Genomic DNA, 23,101 nt, shown 5'->3' with positions numbered 1-23,101 from the left:
TTAAGACATTCAGGGTGGAATCTACAACCAGGGGAAGATTATTTTCTACCACCTGAACAGTGACATAGTGTTTTTAAGGTTAACTGCCCTCCAACCAAAAACTACACAATTTGGCTTCAGTTGACTCTTTCACTGACACACAAAGCAGCAGGGCTTAATGGTGTTGTTCACTCTACACCCAAAGCTCCATTTCTCATGCCAACCAGGGCAAAAAGTATGGGGCAGGAAGAATGCCTTTCCCCCATACAATTCCTAGGCTGCTGTAGCAGTGTTGCCTGGGTGGATCAGGACGATTACCTTCATGTCACACATCAGCAGGGGAAGATCAGGATCCAGCAAATCTTGTGCTGGTCAAGTTGTGCTCCCTCCTTGCCTCCCAACCATGCTCCATTTTGAGTGTTACCACCAAATGTCAGGGAGGGCAATGGTGACAAGTCTCTTCTCCAGCCTCCTGGAAGTACCAACTGCTGGTGCAGGTCTTGTTGATGCTGTTTTCATATTGTGATTTTATGTTGTAACAGCCCTGAGACCTGTGGATTTATTTTTTATTTTTTGGGAATCGTTTTTATTTGATTTTACAAGTGTAGAGTTATAACAATATCAAATACATATCCATACATAGAGATTTCTTTGAATCTTGAGACTTCCCATCATCCCCTTCATGGGTCCTATTGTCAACATTTTCAACTGCATATTATTTCATAATCTATATTTTGTGTCCGTCCTTATTGTCCATAGTGTTTGTTACATGACAAGTGTTATTAGAATCCTGCTAATGTTTTCATCTGCTTACAGTGGTCTCCTAAATAAATTATAAATTTTCCCCATTCTTTCTTGAAGTTTTTGTCTTCTTGGTTCCTGAGTTTTCCAGTCAGTTTTGCCATTTCAGTGTAGTCCAACAGCTTGCTTTGCCATTCCTCTCTGTTAGGGACTCTTTCTTCTTTCCATCTCTGGGCTAGTAGCATCCATGTGGCTGTTGTCGCATATATAAAACGTCTGCTCCTTTGGGATATCGTTACCTACAATTCCTAACAAAAAGGCTTCTTTTTTAAAAAAACAAAAGTTATTTTAAACATTTTTTCCCCCAATTCATTATATATCATTTTTCAGAATGCTTTTTCTACCTTACAGTACACTACTGCCACATATGGTAAAAGGTACCTTCTTTTTTCTTTACATTTCCAGCAGGTGAGACCTGTGGGTTTGGACGGTATACAAATTAAATAAATAAATAACAAAAATATTTTGGTTGGTCCTAATATTGTCCGGTGGATTTAAAAACAGCTTTCCCCAGTAAATATGGAGAATATAGGGACAACGAAACGCTCTATCTTTTTCTTATCTCTAGGTTAGCAAGGAAGCGGGCTGGCAAAACGAGCCACGCCCCTCAATATCAGGCTTAGGGGCGGGAACCCGCCCGCGTCACATGACCCGCCATGGAGACGAGTATGCTTCAGGGCGGCGGGGTTTGCTTCCGGTTGGCACCCGGAAGTGAAGCCTGAGGGGGGAACTTGAGGGCGCAGCGGCGAGGTCTTCCCTGTTGTTGCTGTCAAAACCTCTTGACGTTCCTGGGTCTCCCGGCTCTCTCCTCGCTTGTGGCCCGATGCATCCGCGGCGCCCCGAAGGCTTCGACGGCCTGGGCTACCGGGGCGGCCGAGAGGAGCCGGGGGGCTTCGTGGCCAAGCCGGACCTCGGCCACTGGGTCAGCACCCCGCCTGACATCCCCGGCAGCCGCAACCTCCACTGGGGGGAGAAGACCCCGCAGTTCGCGGCAGGGACCCCGCTGGGGGCGGCGGGCTTCAACGAGGACTCTTACGCGGGGAGCGTGGCCGCCGGCTCCGGTGCGTATAAGGAGGAGGAGGAGGAGAGGCACGCGCCGGTTAGACGGGCCTTGGGCCCCAAAACCAAGGGGCCCAGGAGAGCCCAGCATCTTCCGTGGGTCGCAAATATTTTTGCTTCCCACGCTGGATGTCCGTCCCCACCCCACCCCACCCCCAAAATCGCCTTTTCTGCTTGCAAAAGGCCACGGTTGCAAAGGCCAACGTGCAGATTCTTATGCTCTTGGACGTTCCTATACGTGGTTTTTGTTTTTGTTTTTCTTTCCCGCCTCTCGTAGAAACAGAATTCCCTTCTTTCTGGCAAATTTTGGGCCCGCAACAGTTTGGTGCTCTGCATTCTTTGGAGTTCGGAGTGTTCCGAGGGCGCTGGATTGCAAGGGAGGCTCTTCCTAGCGTGATGAGCCAGAGGCATGCTTAGTACTGTATGCTTTTTCATTTTCTTCCTCCTTACGGTTGGTTCATACTGTATTTCGATTTGGAGTTTTTAAAGCAATTAGTTTGAGTCCTAGAGCAAGTGTTCTCCTAACCTGTTGTTCACTAAGAGCTCGTGATGTTGTACAATCTCTTCTCTTTACCCAATTTTTGCAAGCCAGTCTCACTAGAACCAGTTTTTTCTTTTCTTAAGTGGTACGTGTTCCTTTTACTCTCTAGAAGAAATAGTGCCTGTTAGGAAAACATTAGTAATCTATAACAATATATTCTCCACCCCACTCAAATGCTGCTCAGAAAAGCAGCTAGTCCACTTACTTACCTATACTTTTCCTCTGGGTGATACAGCAGTGGGGGTTGGGCCCACCTGTGGTTTGTCCCCTGTAGGCCCAATATTTGTTGTCACACAGCCTAGAGAGAGAGTGACAATAAGCGAGATGAGGAGGTAGATGCTCTGAAGTCTTTGCATAATCACTCATCCCACACCTCTCAGTGGTGCAACCACAAAGAACTAGGCAAGTGGTAGTTGTAAGAAGAGGCTGTTTCTGCTGCTTCTTGCTTATCGACACCTTTCTGTTTGCGAAGCTGGGTAAAGGTACTGTGGTCTTGGCAGCTGTCCAGCAGTGTTGACCCTATGATGCTAGGTCTATTTATATCTCTATGTCTCCAACCAGGAAATGTTGGCCCAAGGTCACCAAATAAGGATCATGGGTCAGTGAGAGTTGTAATTAAGCAAATGTATGTCCCAAATTTGTCATAGACTAGAACAAATTATAGGGACGTGGGTGGCGCAGTGTAAACCACTGAGCCTAGGGCTTGCCGATTGGAAGGTCAGCAGTTCATATCCCCGTAACGGGGTGAGCTCCCGTTGCCTGGTCCTAGCTCCTGCCAACCTAGCAGTTCAAAAGCACGTCAAAGTGCAAGTAGATAAATAGGTATCGCTCCGGCGGGAAGGTAAATGGTGTTTCCATCTGCTGCTCTGGTTTTGCCAGAAGCGGCTTAGTCATGCTGGCCACATGACCCGGAAAAACTGTCTGCAGACAAATGTCGGCTCCCTCGGCCAGTAAAGCGAGATGAGCGCCGCAACCCCAGAGTCATTCGCGACTGGACTTAACTGTCGGGGGTCCTTTACCTTAACTTTTTAGAACAAATTATATTAGCTTACTTGAGAAATTTAAGGCAAACAGTTATTGATTTATTATATTTTGTAAATATCTATGTGTGTATTTGTGCCTTTACCAGACTAATGCAAATTTTGGATAGGGTCCTTCTCCCTGTGTTTTGTTGTGTAGCTGATTAAAACTAACAGTTGTTTGTGTTGTCTTTCTGTCTTTCAGAACAGTTGAATAGATTTGCAGGCTTTGGGATTGGCCTGGCAAGGTAATATCACAATTATGTAATTCATAACATTTTTAATAAACACAAAACCACTTTTTCCCAATCCATATCTCTGTACGTGTGTTAAGGTTGCACATGCAACTAAATGCTTTAATATTTTCATTCAGTGTAAGCAGAGTTTTCTACCACCTTTCAAAACTGTATTCATTACAATATTTATATACTTTCCAAAGTGGTTTACAAGCAAGTAACAAATACTGTAATACAAAGGCAATATCAGCAACATCCAGTTATCAAACTCAGTAGCCATCGAAAGAGTTCAGCCAAAAGGTAACTTCTTAAAAAAGGTGTTGCAGCTCTTACAAGAAGAAATGTATGGGGGAGTTGTCCTAACCTGTACTGATAGAAAGTTCCATAACTTGGAAGTACAACATCTCTATTCTGAGCTATCAATATTTACACTTCTTATAAAGGAAGCAAAGCCTTACAACTTGTTCATGTCAAACATGTGGGCTTATATAGGAGGTGGGGAGAGTAATTGTCATATGAGGGTTTCAGTAAGGCTTTATAAATGAAAGCCAGTGCATTGAAATGAGTACAGAAGCAAATTTGTAGCCTGATCACAAAAAATTAAACAATTATAACTTAGTCTTTAAGGTGCCACAAGACTTTGTTCGGAACTAGAGGAATCTCACTTTCCTGAAAAGAAGCATTAAAGGCTTTCTTTTCCACAAGCAACAGACTTTAATGGACGGAGTTCCGGTTGCTTTTACAGGAAGGGTAGAACAAAATGATCCAAGCAGTAGTGACATGCAGTTGAATCTGATGCTTGCGGTTTAGATTCTCCCTAGTGACTGTGTCTAAGTCAGACCAAATGTGAGCAACTTTTATTAGCACAGCATCTGGCAGAGGCATTGTAGTGAACCGCTGTTGGTTTGCATTTCAGAGACTCTATCTTAGGGCTTAATTGACCCTTCTCAATTCAATGGAGGGTGAGAAAAAAGAGTTATTTGCTACCACCACCACCTCCTCATAGGCCTGCAAATGAGCTTTATGGTGCGCTCAGACAGATTTAGCATAAGTTTTCTGCCACGACTCTCAAGTTGGCTCCCAATGCACTTCCCCTAACTAAACTTGACAGCTGTATGAAGCACAAGGACAGAAAGTTGCAATGTTATATAACTCTATTTCTTTGGCAGAATAGCTCTAAATAGCCAGAATTTTCTGTACAAACAAGAACAGTATCGTTCATTTGAAACAAAGTTACAAAGGACCCAGTATATTGGTCCGATAGAACTGTGACGCAAAATCCTTTCATTGTATGGGGATTTTTGGTTATTTGGTGAATAAAACTCGGGAGAATTCCCTCTTTGGCGAAGCTTGGCAAACCAAGCACTCTGAGGTGGGCCTTTCCAGTTGCCCACTATCATTGTGGCTGTTTAAACTGCTGCTCCTTGAAGATTCTACTATTACCTTAAGGGAGAGTAGCCCCTCCCCCTTAAAGTGTGCTGCCTAGCAACCAGCATCAGGTAACACAAGATGTTTTGATCCCTACTGGTCAAGGCATTCCACAGGTCTTGGTTCTTCTCAGGGGCAGGGGTGACTGATGAAGCTTCGGCAACGGATCCTAATGTAAAATGTCTGCTCTCCAGGCCTTAAATGTTTCCTGCCTATTTGTTTGTTTCCTCTTTATAACTTATTGCATAACTGCTGCAGGCTGCATGGGAAATGAATGTGTCACGTCATCAGAATCTTCTCTAGGTCCAAGCTCAAGCCACATGTATCTGTCAGATTTGGGTTTTGCATAGTAAATATTGGGGACATGGGTGACACTGTGGGTTAAATCACAGAGCCTAGGACTTGCCAATCAGAAGGTCGGCGGTTTGAATTCCCGCGACGGGGTGAGCTCCCATTGCTCGGTCCCTGCTCCTGCCAACCTAGCAGTTCGAAAGCACGTCAAAGTGCAAGTAGATCAATAGCTCCCGCTCCAGCAGGAAGGTAAACGGCGTTTCCGTGCGCTGCTCTGGTTCGCCAGAAGCAGCTTAGTCATGCTGGCCACATAACCCAGAAGCTGAACGCCGGCTCCCTCGGCCAATAAAGCGAGATGAGCACTGCAACCCCAGAGTCATATGCGATTGGACCTAATGGTCAGGGGTCCCTTTACCTTTATAGTAAATATTGTGAAGACTTGGCTCTACAGTTTGGCTTCTGTACTAAATAGCTGCTACAACGGCAGAACTATGTGTTAGGGTGTGCTGCTTGGTGTTCAGGTGATAACAGTGGCAAGGAGAGCTTTTTATGAGCTTCAGTTGGTGAACTCATGCCCTTCCTCTCAGATAAGGATCTGGCCACCACTATCCAAGCACTGTTAACTTCCTGTCTAAATTACTGCAACTATATGCACCACATTGGAGATGTGGAAATGGATTGAAAGCTTAATCTAATGCAGAATTATGTGGCTCATCTTATTGATAAGACTGGGCTATATAGAGAGCTCTAACTTGCTTGCATTTGCTGCCTATTTGCTTCTAGACCCAATTCAAGGTGATGGTGATCTTTTCTAAAGTCCTGAATAACCTGAGTTCAGCATACCTTGGGAATGGAAAAAGAGGCATGCTTTGCCCTTTGCCCCCAAAAGATGTATGAAGGGAAAAGTCCTTTCCCATCCAGTGGAATTAATTGCCAAGGAAGCCCCCCTAGCCATGCCTTTAATTTGTCTTCCACCAGCTTTTTACAACTTTCTTTCAAAAGGTTTTTGCTGACATTGGGTAGAATTATATAGTCTAGCAGTTCTGATTTGTTGCTCGTATTGCTGCTGTTGGGTGTGCTGCTGCCTTTACTATTTTCCTTCCCCCTTGCCTATTACCTCAGCCAGATGCAAGGAGTATTATTATTATTATTATTATTATTATTATTATTATCATCATTTATTATTATTTATTATTCAGACACATACATTTTTATTTCTGTTTTTATCAATGGAATGCTTTAAATGAGGTTTTAGGCTGTTTAAATTTCTGCTTAAGTATCATACATGACTTATTGTATCAGTGTTGTTATAAGTTGTCTCAGTTGCTTGGGCAGCTCATAGATGCTAATTATAAAAAGCTGTGAGTGAACTTGGAGAGTTGGATCCAGACTTGCCAGGAAAAGAACTCTGCTAACTTGACCCTTCTTTTGGTAGAAAGCAGGAGGCTCTTTTCCATCGTTTGCCCTGCAGCCTCCCATAGCCCCCTGAAAACCTATTTTGGAGGATTGTGGGACCCTCTGGAACACCATGGGAGATAGCACTGTGGACTAGAGGAGGAAGGGAAATTTAGCAAAGATCTCCTTCTCTTGTTTCTCCATCATGCCACTGGTTCAAAATCCCTTCCATGAATGAAAGGGCAAGTCTACATCCAACCTCATGAGATCTGAGTGATTTCAAGATATTCTGTAAAGTTTATCTTTTTGGTTCTTGCTATTATACAAATTATTCTGATAGATAACCACCTTGCTTTAGAGTACCAAAGCATTTTAATAACATTTTGTAACTTAATAATACTTCAAAGTTATGTTGATTACTAAAACAATATAATAACAACACTTATTTAGTGTGCCATCTCAATTGTCTTTTCCGTGTCTGTTGAAGACTTGCTTCTTTTGACAAGCTTTCTAAGTAGAGATTTTTATCCCAGTTGGTATCGGTACTGAGTTTGAAATTATTTTTTATATATATAGTGGTTTTTATATATGCAGTTGTTTCATGTATGTTTTATTGTATTGTGAAATTGCTTTGAGGTGCTTCATAGGAAGCGTTTCATAAATGAAATAAATAGTAATAAGTGGGAGAAACTTCTGTGTTTAACATAATTGTTTTTCCAAAGTTTGTTTACAGAAAATGTGCTGGCTCATCCTTGCATTGTTCTGCGTCGACAGTGCCAGGTAAGTTGTTGTGAGTTGCTCTCTCAAATGTGTCTTGTTGGCCTCACTTAGGCTGCAGTCCTCAGCATATGCTCCTGTGAGTAAGCACCATTGAACAGAAATGGGATTTACTGCCAAGTAAACATGGATAGGCTTGTGCTTTTAGTATTGTGCTGTATCCAACTAAGTTCTACTCACAGTAGACCTGATGACGTTATTGGGCCTACATTTGTCATATGCACTAATTTCAATGGATCTATCTGGTTTATGACTATCTTTGGATACAGCCCATTTAATTTTAATGTCACAGAAAATACTGGATTTGATTGGCTAACTAGTGGCTCTCCAAATGTGGACTCCAACTCCTGCCAGTGGGCAAGGATAATGGGATTTACGGTCCAACATGTTACCCTCTCCTGGATTAGACATTTCCTTCAAGTTGCAGTTAAAATATGATATTTGGATAGCACTTCAGCATGGATTGTATTTGAGTGATCCTGTAAGTCTTTAGGGAAACAATTGAGATAGTGTTGTGGAGTCAATTACAATATGTTATTATAACATGTTAATTATACCAGTTACAAATGTTTGTAACTGTATGCATGTATGTTTGTTTTTGCAGGTTAATTACCATGCCAGGAATTATCATCTCACTCCATTTACAATTGTCAACATTATGTATAGCATCAATAAGGCCCAGGTAGGTATTTGGTGTCTACAGATTTGTTTAAAGAGAAATTAAATATAACTACCAGTTATATACTACTTTAAGTCTGATTCCTACCCCTGTCCCCCAAATGCAGTTGGCCAGTATAAAAATATGGCAGATAATGAATGCATATACGCATAGAAGTCACTGTATAGAAATACTAGTTGCAGGAAAACATCAAATACTGGGTTAGATTATGTAGCTATTTTCTTCAAGCTATCATTTTAAATTTCAGGGGCCTAGAGCTCTTTGGAAAGGAATGGGGAGCACTTTCATTGTTCAAGGCATAACCCTTGGAGCAGAGGGCATCATCAGTGAATTCACACCCTTGCCCAGGTAATTCTCATTTTTCTCTTATGTTAAGTAAAAGCAGTATTTGTCCATCATTCCTCTTTGGGATAGTCTCAGAAATTGATTGCATCAGTTTAAATTAAAACTCAATGGGCGACACTGCAGTCAGGTCCCACCTGCATGCTTCCAATAGGCCTCTGGCTGGCCACTGCGAGAATGACATGTTGGACTAGAAGGGCCTCTGGTCTGATCAAGCAGCTCTCTTTTTATGTTCTTAATGTCATGCAAGTGGACTTCCACTCACACAGGAGCCTTTTCCTTCCTCTCTTCCCTCAGCAACCCCCTTTCTGCTCCAGGCAGTATTTGTTCCAACCCTCTGGAAGGCACACAGTTCTGCCAACGGTATCTGTTCTACTAGTGGACAGACACCGATGGATTTCATCCACCCGCCTTAGGTCTGACCAATTGCTGCAACGTTTGCATTAGTAGAACTGTGCAGCGGAATATGCTTAGTTACCTGTTTTGTGCCAAGAACATGGCATTGCAATTCTGTTTAAAGTCTTAGGTTTCCAAGAACATATAAAAGCTGGCTTGAATTAGTCCTATTATGGCAAATCTGAATGGCCAGAGGTGATGATATCTTATACTTGGGAATATCCCTGGAATAATAGTAGAACCTCCTTGTAGAATTACAGAAGGCATTGTTGAAAAGAGTGGCATAAAGAGCAGGAAAGGAAATGAGCATGATGACATGGATGAGATCAACAGCCAAGAAGCTGTGGAATACGTTTGCCATTAGTAAATAGGGACCTATAGAAGATGGTTGCTGAAGAGCCGCAAAATTAGACTATGATGTCTTCAGTAGACCCATTATCTGGTCCCAATCCTGAGAGTAAGCTCCACTGAATTTAGTGGAACTGACTTTTGAACAGGCACGGTTAGGATTGCACTGCAATCTGATCTGTGTACCTCTTTAAGAAACTGGATATATTTCTGGTGGGGTGTTAATTGTATAAACAGTAACTGAGTCTTCCTGTGAATTAGAGCTCTTTTTTAACACTTGCTTTCCTCTCCTATTGGAAGCTAAATACACTTCAAGAGTATCAGATGCTCCCTATGTTTCCAGATTGAAGACTATTTGACCTTGAGCAGCTGATACCATTTCTTAGTAGTCCCCCCCCCCCCTGTTGGCCAGTGTCTCTTCCAGTTAAGATGAGCTGTTTTAGCTGTTAAGTAGATCCAAGCTGATTACTGTATGTGTCATTCAAAGAGTAAGCTTGTTATCTTGGCAGTAGCATTTTGAAATCCAGGAACAAGCCCAAAGTAAAGTAACGGTAGTTTTTTAGCGAAAGTAGAAATCCAAGTCTGCTGCCTTTTTGCTACTGAATGGAAATTGGTATTGCAAACTATGTAAAGCATTTGAGAGTGTGAGCTTCGCTGTACAGTGGTGCCCCGCAAGACGAATGCCTCGCAAGATGAAAAACTCGCTAGACAAAAGGGTTTTCCGTTTTTCGAGGTGCTTCGCAAGACAAATTTCCCTATGGGTTTGCTTCGCAAGACGAAAACGTCTTGCGGGTTTGCTTCCTTTTTCTTAAAGCCGTTAATACCCGGGGAATCCGTGCTCCGCAAGACGAAGCAACTCGCGGAACGAATTAATTTCGTCTTGCGAGGCACCACTGTATAGCAGAGTCACTACTTGCTCTGCATGACCTCAAGGAACATAAAGCAATATTTTAAATGTAACTAGCCAGTAGTTAGTAAAGGAAGACTCATTGACATGCTGATTATTGCAAAATGAATGAAAATAAGTCAATACAATAAAAACTTTGCATTTTTAAAAAATTCTGATAGCCATAAGACGCAGTCGTTGCACTGTTCTAGTTGTTAATTTACTAGATTGGCTTTAAATGAATCCTCAGTAGGAAACTATAAAACTCTTCAAAAAGGTATAAATGCCTGTTACCACTAATAGGTAATGAAATATCCTTGCAGAGGTTTGCTTCTTTGTTTCTTCCCTTCCCTTGCGCCCCCGTCACAGTTGCCCAGCTAGTTATAAGGTTCTACACATTTTGTCTTTAGATCGTACCTGGTGCTAACACTGATAGTTTGTTAAAAATCTATGAAATCTGTATTAATAGTTTTGGTGTCATTCAAAACAACTGTTCAAAATTACTTATGGAACAAAACCACTATATTACAAAAGTTTGAATTTAATAAAGTTCTTAAGTTCTGTAGCCTTTCGTGGTTCAACATGAAAAAGGCCCAGAAACAGGTTCTTCTGTTCCTTTCTTCTTCTTTTTTTAATGTATTTTTATTAAAGATTTTCTTCTTTTGTGAGAAATGTTCTGTACATGCAGTGGCTTTCCTATATGCGGTGTAATCTCTGATGTAGAAATGCATACCATAGCACTAGTTACAGATAGGTAGCCGTGTTGGTCTGCCATAGTCAAAACAAAATAAAAAAATTCCTTCCAGTAGCACCTTAAAGACCAACTAAGTTAGTTCTTGGTATGAGCTTTCGTGTGCAGTGTATCTGAAGAACTGTGCATGCACATGAAAGCTCATACCAAGAACTAACTTAGTTGGTCTTTAAGGTGCTACTGGAAGGATTTTTTTTATTTTGTTTTTACCATAGCACTTCAGGCAGAGCTTTGTAGGCACCAGTGTCTCTGAAAACCTGTAGATTATGAGCAATATCCAACCCTGCACAAACAACTTGGCCATCACCCCTGCACCCTCTGGAACAGATTTTTGCCATTGCACAGGGAGGGCTGCCGGGAGGAGAAGAGAAGAATTTCCGTCACGTGAGCAGAAGTCTGTTCCGCAAGCAGACTGGTGCTATTGGGTGTTGCCTGTTGTGCAAGTCATTTCACCATAAGATATAAAGGAGGGACCGGTATCTATGCCTTGAATTTTGGTTAGTAACCATTTATTGCCAATCGCTACTTTATTTTTTGTAGAGAACTTTCATATAAGTGGAGTCCCAAGCAGATAGGAGGACATCTTATGCTGAAAGGGTACGTATATGTGTTAAATTTACTCCCAATTTTTTTTTTAGTACAGAAGGATGTTATTATACTGCTTGAAAAAAGAACCAAGAGCAACTTAATAGTGCAAATATGAAAAAAAAAGATTAATCAGCAATATGGCAATAACTTTTTTTTTTTAGCAATCTGAAGTGTCAACTGCAAATTGAAATATATAAAAAGTTTAAAAATTGTCCAGTAGCACCTTAGAGACCAACTAAGTTTGTTCTTGGTATAAGTGTTCGTGTGCATGCACACTTCTTCAGATACACTGAAACAGAAGTCACCAGACCCTTATATATAGTGGGAGGGTGGGGTGGGGTTTTTCTCAGGAGGGTAGTAGGAGATGGGTGATTGACTCAGTGAGTATGGCAAACCTGTTGACAACTGTTAATGACTGCAATTAGTCCTACAGGAAAAAGGAAGGGATAGTATGCAGATGATTAGCATACCTGAATCTACAACTTCAAATTGAGTTAAATTTTAGGACTCTCAAATCACCTAATCTTTATATATGTAAGTCTTATCACGTGTCTCCATCTTGCTCCAAGGAGTACATCTAAGGAGATTGCTGCATTAATGTCTAGAAATGAAGCCTTTGGAATTGAACTGTCATTTCTGTAAGACTCCCACTAATGAATTTGCACAGAAATATCATACCAATGGTTTTGTAGAATATGATCTACAGTCATACCTCTTGTTGCGTTTGCTTCAGGTTAAATCTTTCCAGGTTGCGTCCCACGGCGACCTGGAAGTAACGGAACAGGTTATTTCCGGGTTTCGCCGTTCGCGCATGCACAGACGCTCAAAATGACATCGTGCGCATGCACAGAAGCGGCGAGTCGTGACCTGCGCAGACGCGGGTTGCATTCTGCTCAGGTTGCGAACGGGGCTCCAGAATGGATCCCGTTCGCAACCAGAGGTACCACTGTATCTCACTTAATATGCATATTGAGAAGTAATGCCATAAGAATCCATATCTACTAAATTAATCTTGGGTGTGGATTCATCTTACTGTTAGGAGAATTTGAACAGCACCTTCCCCCACCTAAGCCAAATAATTTAAATCTTAGAAACAGGGCTAAACTGATTTAAAAATTAAAGCCTCAGTTTAGATCATGGGTAGGCAAACTAAGGCCCGGGGGCCGGATCCGGCCCAATCGCCTTCTAAATCCGGCCCACGGATGGTCCGGGAATAAGCGTGTTTTTACATGAGTAGAATGTATCCTTTTATTTAAAATGCATCTCTGAGTTATTTTGGGGGCATAGGAATTTGTTCTTCTTTTTTCTCTCCAAAATATAGTCCAGCCCCCCACAAGGTCTGAGGGAACAATGGACCAGCACCGTGCTGAAAAAAATTGCTGACCCCTGGTTTAGATGGACTGTTGACTGTAGCAAAAAACCCATGTCATTATCAAAATGATAAGTGTCTGTGCTTTCCTCTAGGCTGACTTGCTTGATAGCAATGCCTTTTTATTCTGCAAGTCTGATCGAAACAGTACAGGTAAGTTAAATGCTTTTTGTCTGCTGTCAGGTAACAGTATTTGGGGAATCAGAGGTCAAAGTATCCTAGCATCAGCTGGCCTGGGCTTTGGTATTCTGGCTTTATTTGCATTGCCCCTAGAAGAAGAGATATTCTCCTTTATTAAAAATATTTGATACAAGCAATATCATGTTTTGTATTACTAGTTATTTTTAAATTCACAGCAAATAATTCCTACCTCTCAAGAGCTGATTTCAGCTAATTTCTTTAAATGGTTTTATTTGGATCTGGAAAATCCAACACAAAGGTTTGTAGCAGGTGCCAAAAGCTGTATCAATGGGCAGGGAATGACATCTGAACTATATGGTGAGGAAAACTCTCTTAATGTATTGAACTACCTGTCAAATTTGATTGGGCTTGCATGTTCCATCACTCAGTAAGTTTATTTTCTAGTTTACTGCTTTTCAGTTTGTGCCATTCCAAGCCACTTGGTGGCGCACTAGTTACTTCAAAGTTTTTTGGCTTGGGGGTTTGAAGAATATAGGATGAAATTGAGCAGCTGATTTGGTTCATTTCTGTGTTCAATTAACCACAGTAGTGCAGCTCTCTGTGTGTGTCCTCATGCTTCCAAAACATCCTTTGAGGTTTTCACCTGCATATTTTGAAAAATCACCTTTCTTGTTACTATAACGTGAAATTAAAAACCTGCACATGCTTATTTCTTTCTGCTTGGTGTTCTCTTAAACGAGGAATGAAATGGCTCTTGGTATCATGAGAAATGCTTGTGATCAGGATCGGAGCTCAGGACACCAAGAACTGTGCAACTTGTTCTACATGCTCTATCTTTTCTGCAGCCCCCTGTGCCACATGGAAAACTCCTATTGGTTTTTAAAAATAGCCCTTCGTGTGGTGTGGTGTGGTGTGGTGTTGTTTGATAAATGCCCATAGCATCTTTAGATGCATAGGACTAGTTGTCAGGTTCTTGGGATCCTGACCATGGATTTTTAAAATTATTAATACTGGTGAATTTCTGTTTGTGTTTTATACAGCCTAGTAGAGTTCAAGGAAGCTAGTGGGTGGAAACAGCCCTCCCCTCCCTCCCTTCCTTTTCCAAAATGGGTGTGATATCTTTTAGAGGCGTAATGTCAGCTTGGTGGGAATAGCTTCAAACCACTAGTTTCCTTTGCCATTTAGCAAGGATATAATTGGAAACACCTACTGACGTATTGGCAAATCCCCAAAGGTTTCCAATGAAACGTTTGTTCATACTGTTTCCAATGACCTAAATTGTTTGGGATCTAATTTGCTCTGTTCAATACACATATGGAGAGGTTAGCGTGTATCTGTATATTTACATGTGAGTGAGATAAGAGAATGTGGTTATGCACTGCCTCAGCTTCAGGATCTGTCCTTCCAGTGAGCACTCAGGGCTGACTTCCTTCAGAATGGATAGGTTTGATCTTCTTGCAGTCCATGGGACTCTCAAGAGTCTCCTCCAGCACCATAATTCAAAAGCATCAATTCTTCGGCGATCAGCCTTCTTTATGGTCCAGCTCTCACTTCCATACATCACTACTGGGAAAACCATAGTTTTAACTATATGGACCTTTTTTGGCAAGATGATGTATCTGCTTTTTAAAATGCTGTCTAGACTTGTTAAAGGTGAAGGGACCCCTGACCATTAGGTCCAGTCGTGACCGACTCTGGGGTTGTAGCGCTCATCTCGCTTTATTGGCCGAGGGAGCAGGCTTATAGCTTCTGGGTCATGGGGCCAGCATGACTAAGCCGCTTCTGGCGAACCAGAGCAGCGCATGAAAACGCCGTTTCCACGACGGCGTGAGCTCCCGTTGCTCGGTCCCTGCTCCTGCCCACCTAGCAGTTCGAAAGCACGTCAGATAAATAGGTACCGCTCCAGCGGGAAAGTAAACGGTGTCTAGGCTTGTTAGGTCGGTCCAAATCTTAACCACCACGTTTAGGGTGCGTGCTGGTGGAAGGTAAGTGTTAATACAGAAAAATGGGCCTCCTGCCACTGCACTAAACTGTAGTGGCAAGAAATATAAAGGAGATCTGACTCCACAACACTAATTTCCCCAACCAGATCCAGTGAGGTAAAGGTGGTCAGTCCCCCACTTCCTTGCCCTTTTTGATGCCTCTTGCTGCAGGGAGACTATGCTGAGAGTATCCCTGCAAATGTGGGTTATGATCCTGTTGCTGAAGCTGGTAATGGATAATTTGTTTATAAGTAACAAAATTTTAAAAATGGCAAAAGTCACAACTTCTGGACGTTTATTCATTGGAAACACTGTGGTGCTTTTTTCTTTTTACAGAGCGAAATCATTCGGGATAATCCTGGGATTTTGGATTGTCTGAAAGAGGGCATAGGCAGAGCAATGGGCTTTGGAGTGCCCCATAGCAAGCGGCTCCTCCCTCTCCTGGCCCTGGCCTTTCCGACTGTTCTACACGGAGTTCTTCATTATGTGATCAGTTCCATTGTTCAAAAGTTAGTCCTGCTCCTCCTCAAGAAAGAGAATTCCCCCAGCCTTCCAGCTGAGAACTCGAGTTCTGTGCAAAGCATGCTGGATGCTTATTTCCCGGAACTTATTGCCAGCTTTGCTGCCAGCCTTTGCGCTGATGTGATGCTCTACCCTCTGGAGACAGTTTTGCACCGTCTTCATATCCAAGGAACACGCACCATCATTGACAATACGGACCTGGGATACGAAGTCCTCCCCATCAATACCCAGTACGAAGGAATGAGAGACTGTATCAATACCATAAAGCGCGAAGAAGGAATATTGGGGTTTTACAAAGGGTTTGGGGCTGTAGTTGTACAGTACACCTTGCACGTTGCTGTTCTGCAGTTCACTAAAATTCTTTACTCGACGCTGCTCCAGAATGTTTCTTAGAAGGTGATGGGTGTGGCCACTCAAAAGTCCACGTATTCAGGCAGTAGGTCAGCAAGTGAAAGCTGCAAGTTTAGAATCTACAGTAATGGTTTTCTCCTTGCCAGCCACCTAGAATGTTCCTGTGTAAATAGATGTGCGTTGTCCCAGGCCCTTTATGAAATACTTAATCAGAGAGTGAGAGAGAGAGAAATGAAGCATGGAAGTCTATACAGGCCAGGGCTTTTCAATATTGAAATGTAAATAAACTATTGCAACATCTTTTGTAAATCTGTATCTGCTGTGTAGAGTGTGATTTTCCGATTGCTGATAAATCCTGCACAAACTCAATTTGAAATGAATGATAGCTGTGATCTTGTTCTTGAAGTCTTGTCACTTCTCAAAGGGACTTGCACTGAGGACTGTGTGCCTTTGCTTCTGTCCGTAGAATTATTTTGACTACATTTGAATGCTCTCAAAAACCAATGAACTTTGACAACTCTGCTGAAGGGTTTTGCCATATAACTGCTGTAACAAGGATTAAAATTGCTATGGTTACGAGTGTGAATGTAGAAGCGGTTGCTATTCCAGTTTTTCCACATCGTATTCTTGTTAATTTACAAATGTGACAATGAGGCTAATGGTAATGAAAAGTGTGAAGATTCTAAAATATTATAAGCGGTTTATAAATACATTGCCTGACCACTACTAGGCAAACACCATAAGAACACTTGAAAACAAATTCCATTGAAGTCTGATGGATTTTATTTTAAATAAATGTGTTCGAAATAAGATATGTCTTATCCCAAGATATGCTTTATTATTTTTTATATGTTAGCACAGTCATGGCCCTAATTAGATCATGTTTTCAAATACCAGTCAAAAGTATCTTATTTTATTGCTATGGCTAGTAATAATAAATAAAGATGATTCTGATTCTAGTATAATAAAAAAGCTTGCCTTTTAACATTGCTCATCCCCTGCTCCCCAAAGAGTGAAGTTCTTTTTAAAGAATTTTGGCTGAAATCAGTGTCAATCAGTGTCCTCTCCACTTATGACTTCAGCTTTTTAATCTTTGCTTAATTATTCTTCTGGGAAAGGTGGTTATAGTTGTAGAGCAGCACTCTGTTGCTTGTCAGTATAATATACCACCACTAGACTTAAAACTTTGGCTTTATTAAAAACCAATTCCGATCATTAAATGTTTTATTTTGCTTTGATAATGGAAGTATTTAGAAGGATGTTTCTAATTCACTAGCATGCTGAAAACAAGTTCTGAAAAGTTCTTGCTTACCTCATAAATTAACAAGTGGTATTCGAGAATTGGTATAGCTGTATGAATCTAGTAAATGTGCAAATTTAGGCTATGTATAAATGTTCATATTTAATAGAAAGCAAATGTTGCATACACATTGAACTGTTCTGACACACATGAAAATAGCACTGAAAGAAAGCATTTGTTCTGCTCACTGTTAGCAAACATTTGGGGGTGTCTTAAGCCCTTGGATCAGCTGTTCTGCATCTGGACTGTTTGGCAGAACAAAGCAAATGCTGCAAACAAATTACCTAAGAAGAAGAATTTTAGGGGGGAATTGACTTTTAAATGTATGTTGTAGATGTAATATCTTCATGCTTTTAAAGGGATCTTGAATGCTTTTAAAGGATGGTGCACTAGTAGCACTAAATAAAACTTTAAAAACATAATACTGTGATGAGCCATGGGTCCTGATAACATAATAAATTTGTTTCACCTAGACAGGATGCTAATGACATTAGGGGGGAATCAGAAAAATAGTTGGCTGAGAGCCATATCATCTTTTTAAACTTGATATATACTGTGTGTACGTTAGAGGTGTCCCAAGCTGAGAATGCAGCGCATATTTGGCTAATTTGGGTTCATCATTGGAGAGGGAAATACTTTTTCTTGCATGTTAGCCTTTTTCAACATGTGAGGTAGCCCTAATTAAAGTTCAACAGGAACACATTTGATTCCTGGGGTTGTATGCAGAAATCAGATTTTTGTTCATAATAATTTCTCAGCTTTGTACAATGAGAGGTTCTCTCAGGATACAAGCATTGTTATAGCTGTTGGTGTTTCAGAAATTGCCTTTATATTCAGCATTCTCAAAATGCCTGGGGGGGAATGCTGTTTAAGAGCAAAAAAATAAAAATAAAAGGTAGTATTGCTAAAGCGAATCAACAGTAAATATTTTTTAATATAAAATAAAACAGCCCTGACAGGAAACTTAGTCCTTGTTTTTATTAAAAAGAATTTGAAGGCAGTATTGAACTAAATAAAGGTAAAGGGACCCCTGACCATTAGGTCCAGTCGTGACTGACTCTGGGGTTGCGGCGCTCATCTCGCTTTATTGGCCGAGGGCGCCGGCGTACAGCTTCCGGGTCATGTGGCCAGCATGACTAAGCCGCTTCTGGCGAACCAGAGCAGTGCACGGAAATGCCGTTTACCTTCCCGCTGGAGCGGTACCTATTTATCTACTTGCAACTGCTAGGTTGGCAGGAGCAGGGACCGAGCAACGGGAGCTCACCCCATCGCGGGGATTCGAACCGCCAACCTGATCGGCAAGTCCTAGGCTCTGTGGTTTAACCCACAGCGCCACCCATGTCCCATATTGAACTAAATACATGTGCTTTAAAGCAAAACAATTGTTAGGCTGCCTACATTACAGCAGTTCTACATGTCTCCACTCAGCTCACAGAGGAAGAACAATGAGAATGAAATATTTTGAATTATCCAAACTGTGGAAGACACAACATATGATATTGTGGCCTGCCATTGAAAATCTCCTTAATCCAGTAGAACATGCAGTGAGCAAAAAGGAGGTGACTTCTGCACACACGCAAAATCCTTTCTGTCATGCCTCCTCATGCTGCTCTGGATAGAGTCAATGTTTTGGAAAACAGATGGGGAGAGAAAAGCAGATGGGAGGAGAATTGGTGAAAATTACCACCTGCTCATGGAAACCTGCCGCATCAAATAGCCTATCAGCAGAGAAACAATCAGATACAGCCAACAACCTTACATGCCTGATTCTGATGATAACTTTGGTCTTGAGTTTGGGTGGAGTAGCTTCACGGAACCAGCAACAGTTAACAGCCCCAAAGGGACCAACACCCTTTGGTTTCTCTTCAGGATCAGCAGCTATGTTTAAATGAGTGTCAGGGATAGGAATCAGCTAACCAACTGCTCAGCCTCTTTGTAAAAACTCAGCCACAGTTGTAAAAACTCAACCACAGACTGAGCTTGCCTGTTGGAGCGTTGGTCTCTCTAAGAGATTCGCTGGAGTTCCCAGCCAGCTGGAAAGGAGAGCAATGGATTTGCTAGTGGAGAAAGGGGGTGAGAAGTGAAGAATGAGGAGCCAGATGCTTCACCTCTCCTCTCCCCACAGTTACTGTCAGCAGCAGCAAGACAAATCTTTTTTATCACCTCATTCACTTCCCAGAGGAGGGAGAGCCGGTTGCTGAAAATACTCTGGTGTGTGGGTTTATTTAGGTATATAGACTCTTGGTCTCATCCAGCAAGGAAATTCTTGCTGTATATTCAGGCCAGGACAGGAGGTGGTGGTAGTTAAGTCTTACCTTTCTTTGGTCACATGAATCTTCCCCTGTCCCCAACCTTTGTTTCCAAGACACTGGAAAAATATCACAAAGCGATCACCAGAACGAGACTGGCATCCGAAACAGGAGATATACATATTTTTGTCTTATTGGCACATGGTTTTCATGTGACAGCTCTGTCTTGTCATTCGTTTTCTAAGGAAGCACTAATTGTGAGTGGACTTTCTGTATATATTGTTGGGATAAAAGGGACCTGGAAACAGTAATTAAATGGAATGGGTGTGTGATTTTCTGAAGTCAAAATGGTTATGAAATAATCTTTCTCCATGAGACACACACACACACAAAAAAGCAGACAACCATCAAACTATTTCTCATTGAAGAGGGAAGGCTGTAATTCACAACCCCTGGGACCACTAAACCTTGAGGTGTGGCAGTATAGAGAATCATAGAATTGGAAGGGACTCCAGGGGACATCTCGTCCAACCATCCAAACACACTGTGTCCCATCCAATTTGAAACCATACCAGACCCTGCTTCACTTTGCAAAGGTGCTAACAGGTTTATTGCTGCACCATAATTGTTAAAATGATTGATAGAATATGAGATCCTAACAGATTATTCCTTTTTTTTTCTTTGTAAGAGAAACTAGGGGTTCAAATATGTACTCTAAGAAATACAGTGGTACCTTGGGTTACATACGCTTCAGGTTACATACGCTTCAGGTTACAGACTCCTCTAACCCAGAAATAGTACCTCGGGTTAAGAACTTTGCTTCAGGATGAGAACAGAAATCGTGCTCTGGCAGCACGGCAGCAGCGGGAGGCCCCATTAGCTAAAGTGGTCTTCAGGTTAAGAACAGTTTCAGGTTAAGAACGGACCTCCGGAATGAATTAAGTACATAACCCGAGGTACCACTGTATAAGCTGAGTGGACATGAATCAACATGAATCAAACCGGGCCTTTGACCAGTAAAATAATATTTATCTATAGATCTAAATAGCGATCTAAATTGCTTTCAGCAGAAAGTTTAGCGTTTCCAATATTATTATTTTTTTAAAAGTTGATCAGTACCATGTGGGAGTATGAATCACCTTTCCTGAGACTGGCAGAAAAGGTTACAAAGCATTGTTTCATATTACTGCATCATTTCCGCCCTCTGCACCTTGAGTATTGATCATCAATGCCTTGTACGAAGTTATAACTGAGAGGATGTACATAAAGGATACAATAAAAACCCTTCACTCTGCACCTGTGATGCACCTGCTTAAGCTGCTGATGAAACAGGCCAATTGTTCTCTTGCACACTCAGAATTCTTTTTCTCCCGTGCTTATCACCATCTTAGTCAGCAGGAAAACAAACTTTATGAATCAGCATAATAAAAGGTTATTGACTCATGTGAGGGTCTGTTTTTCAGTTTTGCCCTTTTCATCAATACAGTGGTACCTCAGGTTACATACGCTTCAGGTTACATACGCTTCAGGTTACAGACTCCGCTAACGCAGAAATACTGCTTCAGGTTAAGAACTTTGCTTCAGGATGAGAACAGAAATTGTGCTCCGGCGGCACGGCAGCAGCAGGAGGCCCCATTAGCTAAAGTGGTGCTTCAGGTTAAGAACAGTTTCAGGTTAAGTACAGACCTCCGGAACGAATTAAGTACTTATCCCGAGGTACCACTGTACTAATCAGACTGATGGGCTTGGATGTCTGATTAATGAAGATTGAGGCCAATAGACAATTCACCCAGTTCCTTAACAGGGACATTATGACCCACCACCATGTGCCACCATGACCCACCATGTGCCAGAGGGAGGGGGGCATGGGGTCAAGCCCCTTATCAACATGGAACTTGCTTTCCCCACCCTCCACCTATTGCTGGGCTCCTATCATTAACATATGCTGCTATTTTTTTTCCCAGAGATCTTAACACATGGGACACAGCTCACCCACCTAGAAATATAATATGCCCCTTCTGCATCCCCCAGTCAGAATTCCCCCCCCCATGCCACCATAGGCCACCTTAGTATGTTTGAAAACACCTGTTCCCTCACCTCCAAGTGAGGCATCTAATCATAAGCCTGCATTTTTATCAAGCTTATATTTTTGATTAAGGCCTGTATCTTAAAATGAGCTTAAAGATTTTCAAATGTTCATGCCAGGCAGAAGAGCAGCTGCCTAAGAACCTTGGCAATGTTTTTCCTCCTAGACAAGGGGGCCCCCTGATTTATAGCAGAAAACAATTCTCAAAGTCGTAAAAAAAGGGAATTACAGGCTGACAGCCAAGGTTACACTGACCCTACATATTACAGAAGATAAAAAAAGAGATAAACATAATTAAGAGTGGGTAAATAGTAAAATAAAACCATGTGCCTCCCATTAAACTTGAGCCATATTTTCCTAAGGTTGAAAGGTCAAGAGCAGTGAAAAAAGGCAACTGGCTTGGCTGGAGAAGAGAGTATTTTGGGAAGTCTTTTTCTAAAGTTGTTTCTTTCTTAAACTGAGATCCTTTTAAGATTTCTTTTCCTTTTAAAAGGTTATCTGTGTTATGTATTAAATATATTAGCTTAAATGTAATTATGCAAAGGAATTAGAAGCTAAGAAATGTTGAATCCTTATGTTAGATTCTTATTTCATGTGGTTGGAAGAGATCACAGGGGCCATCAGCCACCAGCCCAGCCCCCCTTGCCAAGCAGGAAACATCATTAGAGCATTTGTCAAGCTTTTGTTTAGAGACCTCCAAAGGAAGGAGATCTTTCAATGATGATCCTTGACATCTGTTTAAGATAAAAATTTGAGATTAAACCATTTGTTTTGGAGGGGAATAGGGCGAGGTGAGCTGGTAATTAAGGTTCCTTGTTGAGACACATGTAAGATATACTACTACTTATTTGTCATTTATAGATAGAAGAATATATAGCTTTTTGTTTCCCAAAAAAGGGCATGAGGAAATGGGTTTATCTTTTGTGATTGGTTCTAGCAAACAGCCAATAGGAATTTCAACCCGGCTGATTGGACAGAGGCAGCCACAGGAGGAGCAAGGGGGCTGGATTAAGGAAATATAAGTGCTGGCCAGAATGGCAGGAGGCCAGGCCAGAGCTTGGTAACCATATACCACTGTGCCTCATATTTATTTGTCTGACAAATAAATTATTATTTTAATTTCTCTATTGCTGCGTTGAATATTTCATTCCAGCTAAGCGTTAACCACAAGCAGGGTGCTACACAAGTTTTTAAGGCTGCGTACACACCGTACGATTAAAGCGCATTTAAAGCTCATTGCTCCCCCTGCAAAATCCTAGGATCTGTCAATTACCCCTTATAGAGCTATATAGTGGTACCTTGGGTTAAGTACTTAATTCGTTCCAGAGGTCCGTACTTAACCTGAAACTGTTCTTAACTTGAAGCACCACTTTTGCTAATGGGGCCTCCTGCTGCTGCCATGCTGCCAGAGCACAATTTCTGTTCTTATCCTGAAGCACTATTTCTGGGTTAGCGGAGTCTATAACCTGAAGCGTATGTAACCCGAGGTACCACTGTAATTCCCAGTACCCTTAACAAAATACAAATCCCAATATTTTTTAGAGGAAGTCGTTTGCTTCAAATGTATTAGACACCTCTGAGCCAA

General features: G+C 41.7%; 1 protein-coding gene across 1 annotated transcript; it reads left to right on the top strand.

The window, feature by feature from the left end:
- The first annotated feature begins 1,476 nt into the window (after positions 1–1,476).
- SLC25A46 (solute carrier family 25 member 46) lies at positions 1,477–16,691 on the top strand. Its single transcript, XM_079995723.1, has 8 exons — positions 1,477–1,841; positions 3,605–3,647; positions 7,472–7,529; positions 8,131–8,208; positions 8,453–8,553; positions 11,469–11,525; positions 12,981–13,038; positions 15,345–16,691. The coding sequence occupies exons 1-8, from the start codon at positions 1,604–1,606 to the stop codon at positions 15,921–15,923; spliced, it is 1,212 nt and encodes a 403-aa protein (XP_079851849.1). The 5' UTR covers positions 1,477–1,603; the 3' UTR covers positions 15,924–16,691.
- The last annotated feature ends 6,410 nt before the right edge of the window (positions 16,692–23,101 follow it).

This window comes from Podarcis cretensis, assembly GCF_951804945.1.
Source record: "Podarcis cretensis genome assembly, chromosome: 11".
NCBI classification, from domain to species: Eukaryota; Metazoa; Chordata; class Lepidosauria; order Squamata; family Lacertidae; genus Podarcis; species Podarcis cretensis.
The sequence above is the reverse complement of the archived record's forward strand: the minus strand, read 5'-3'. Positions and strand labels throughout refer to the sequence as shown.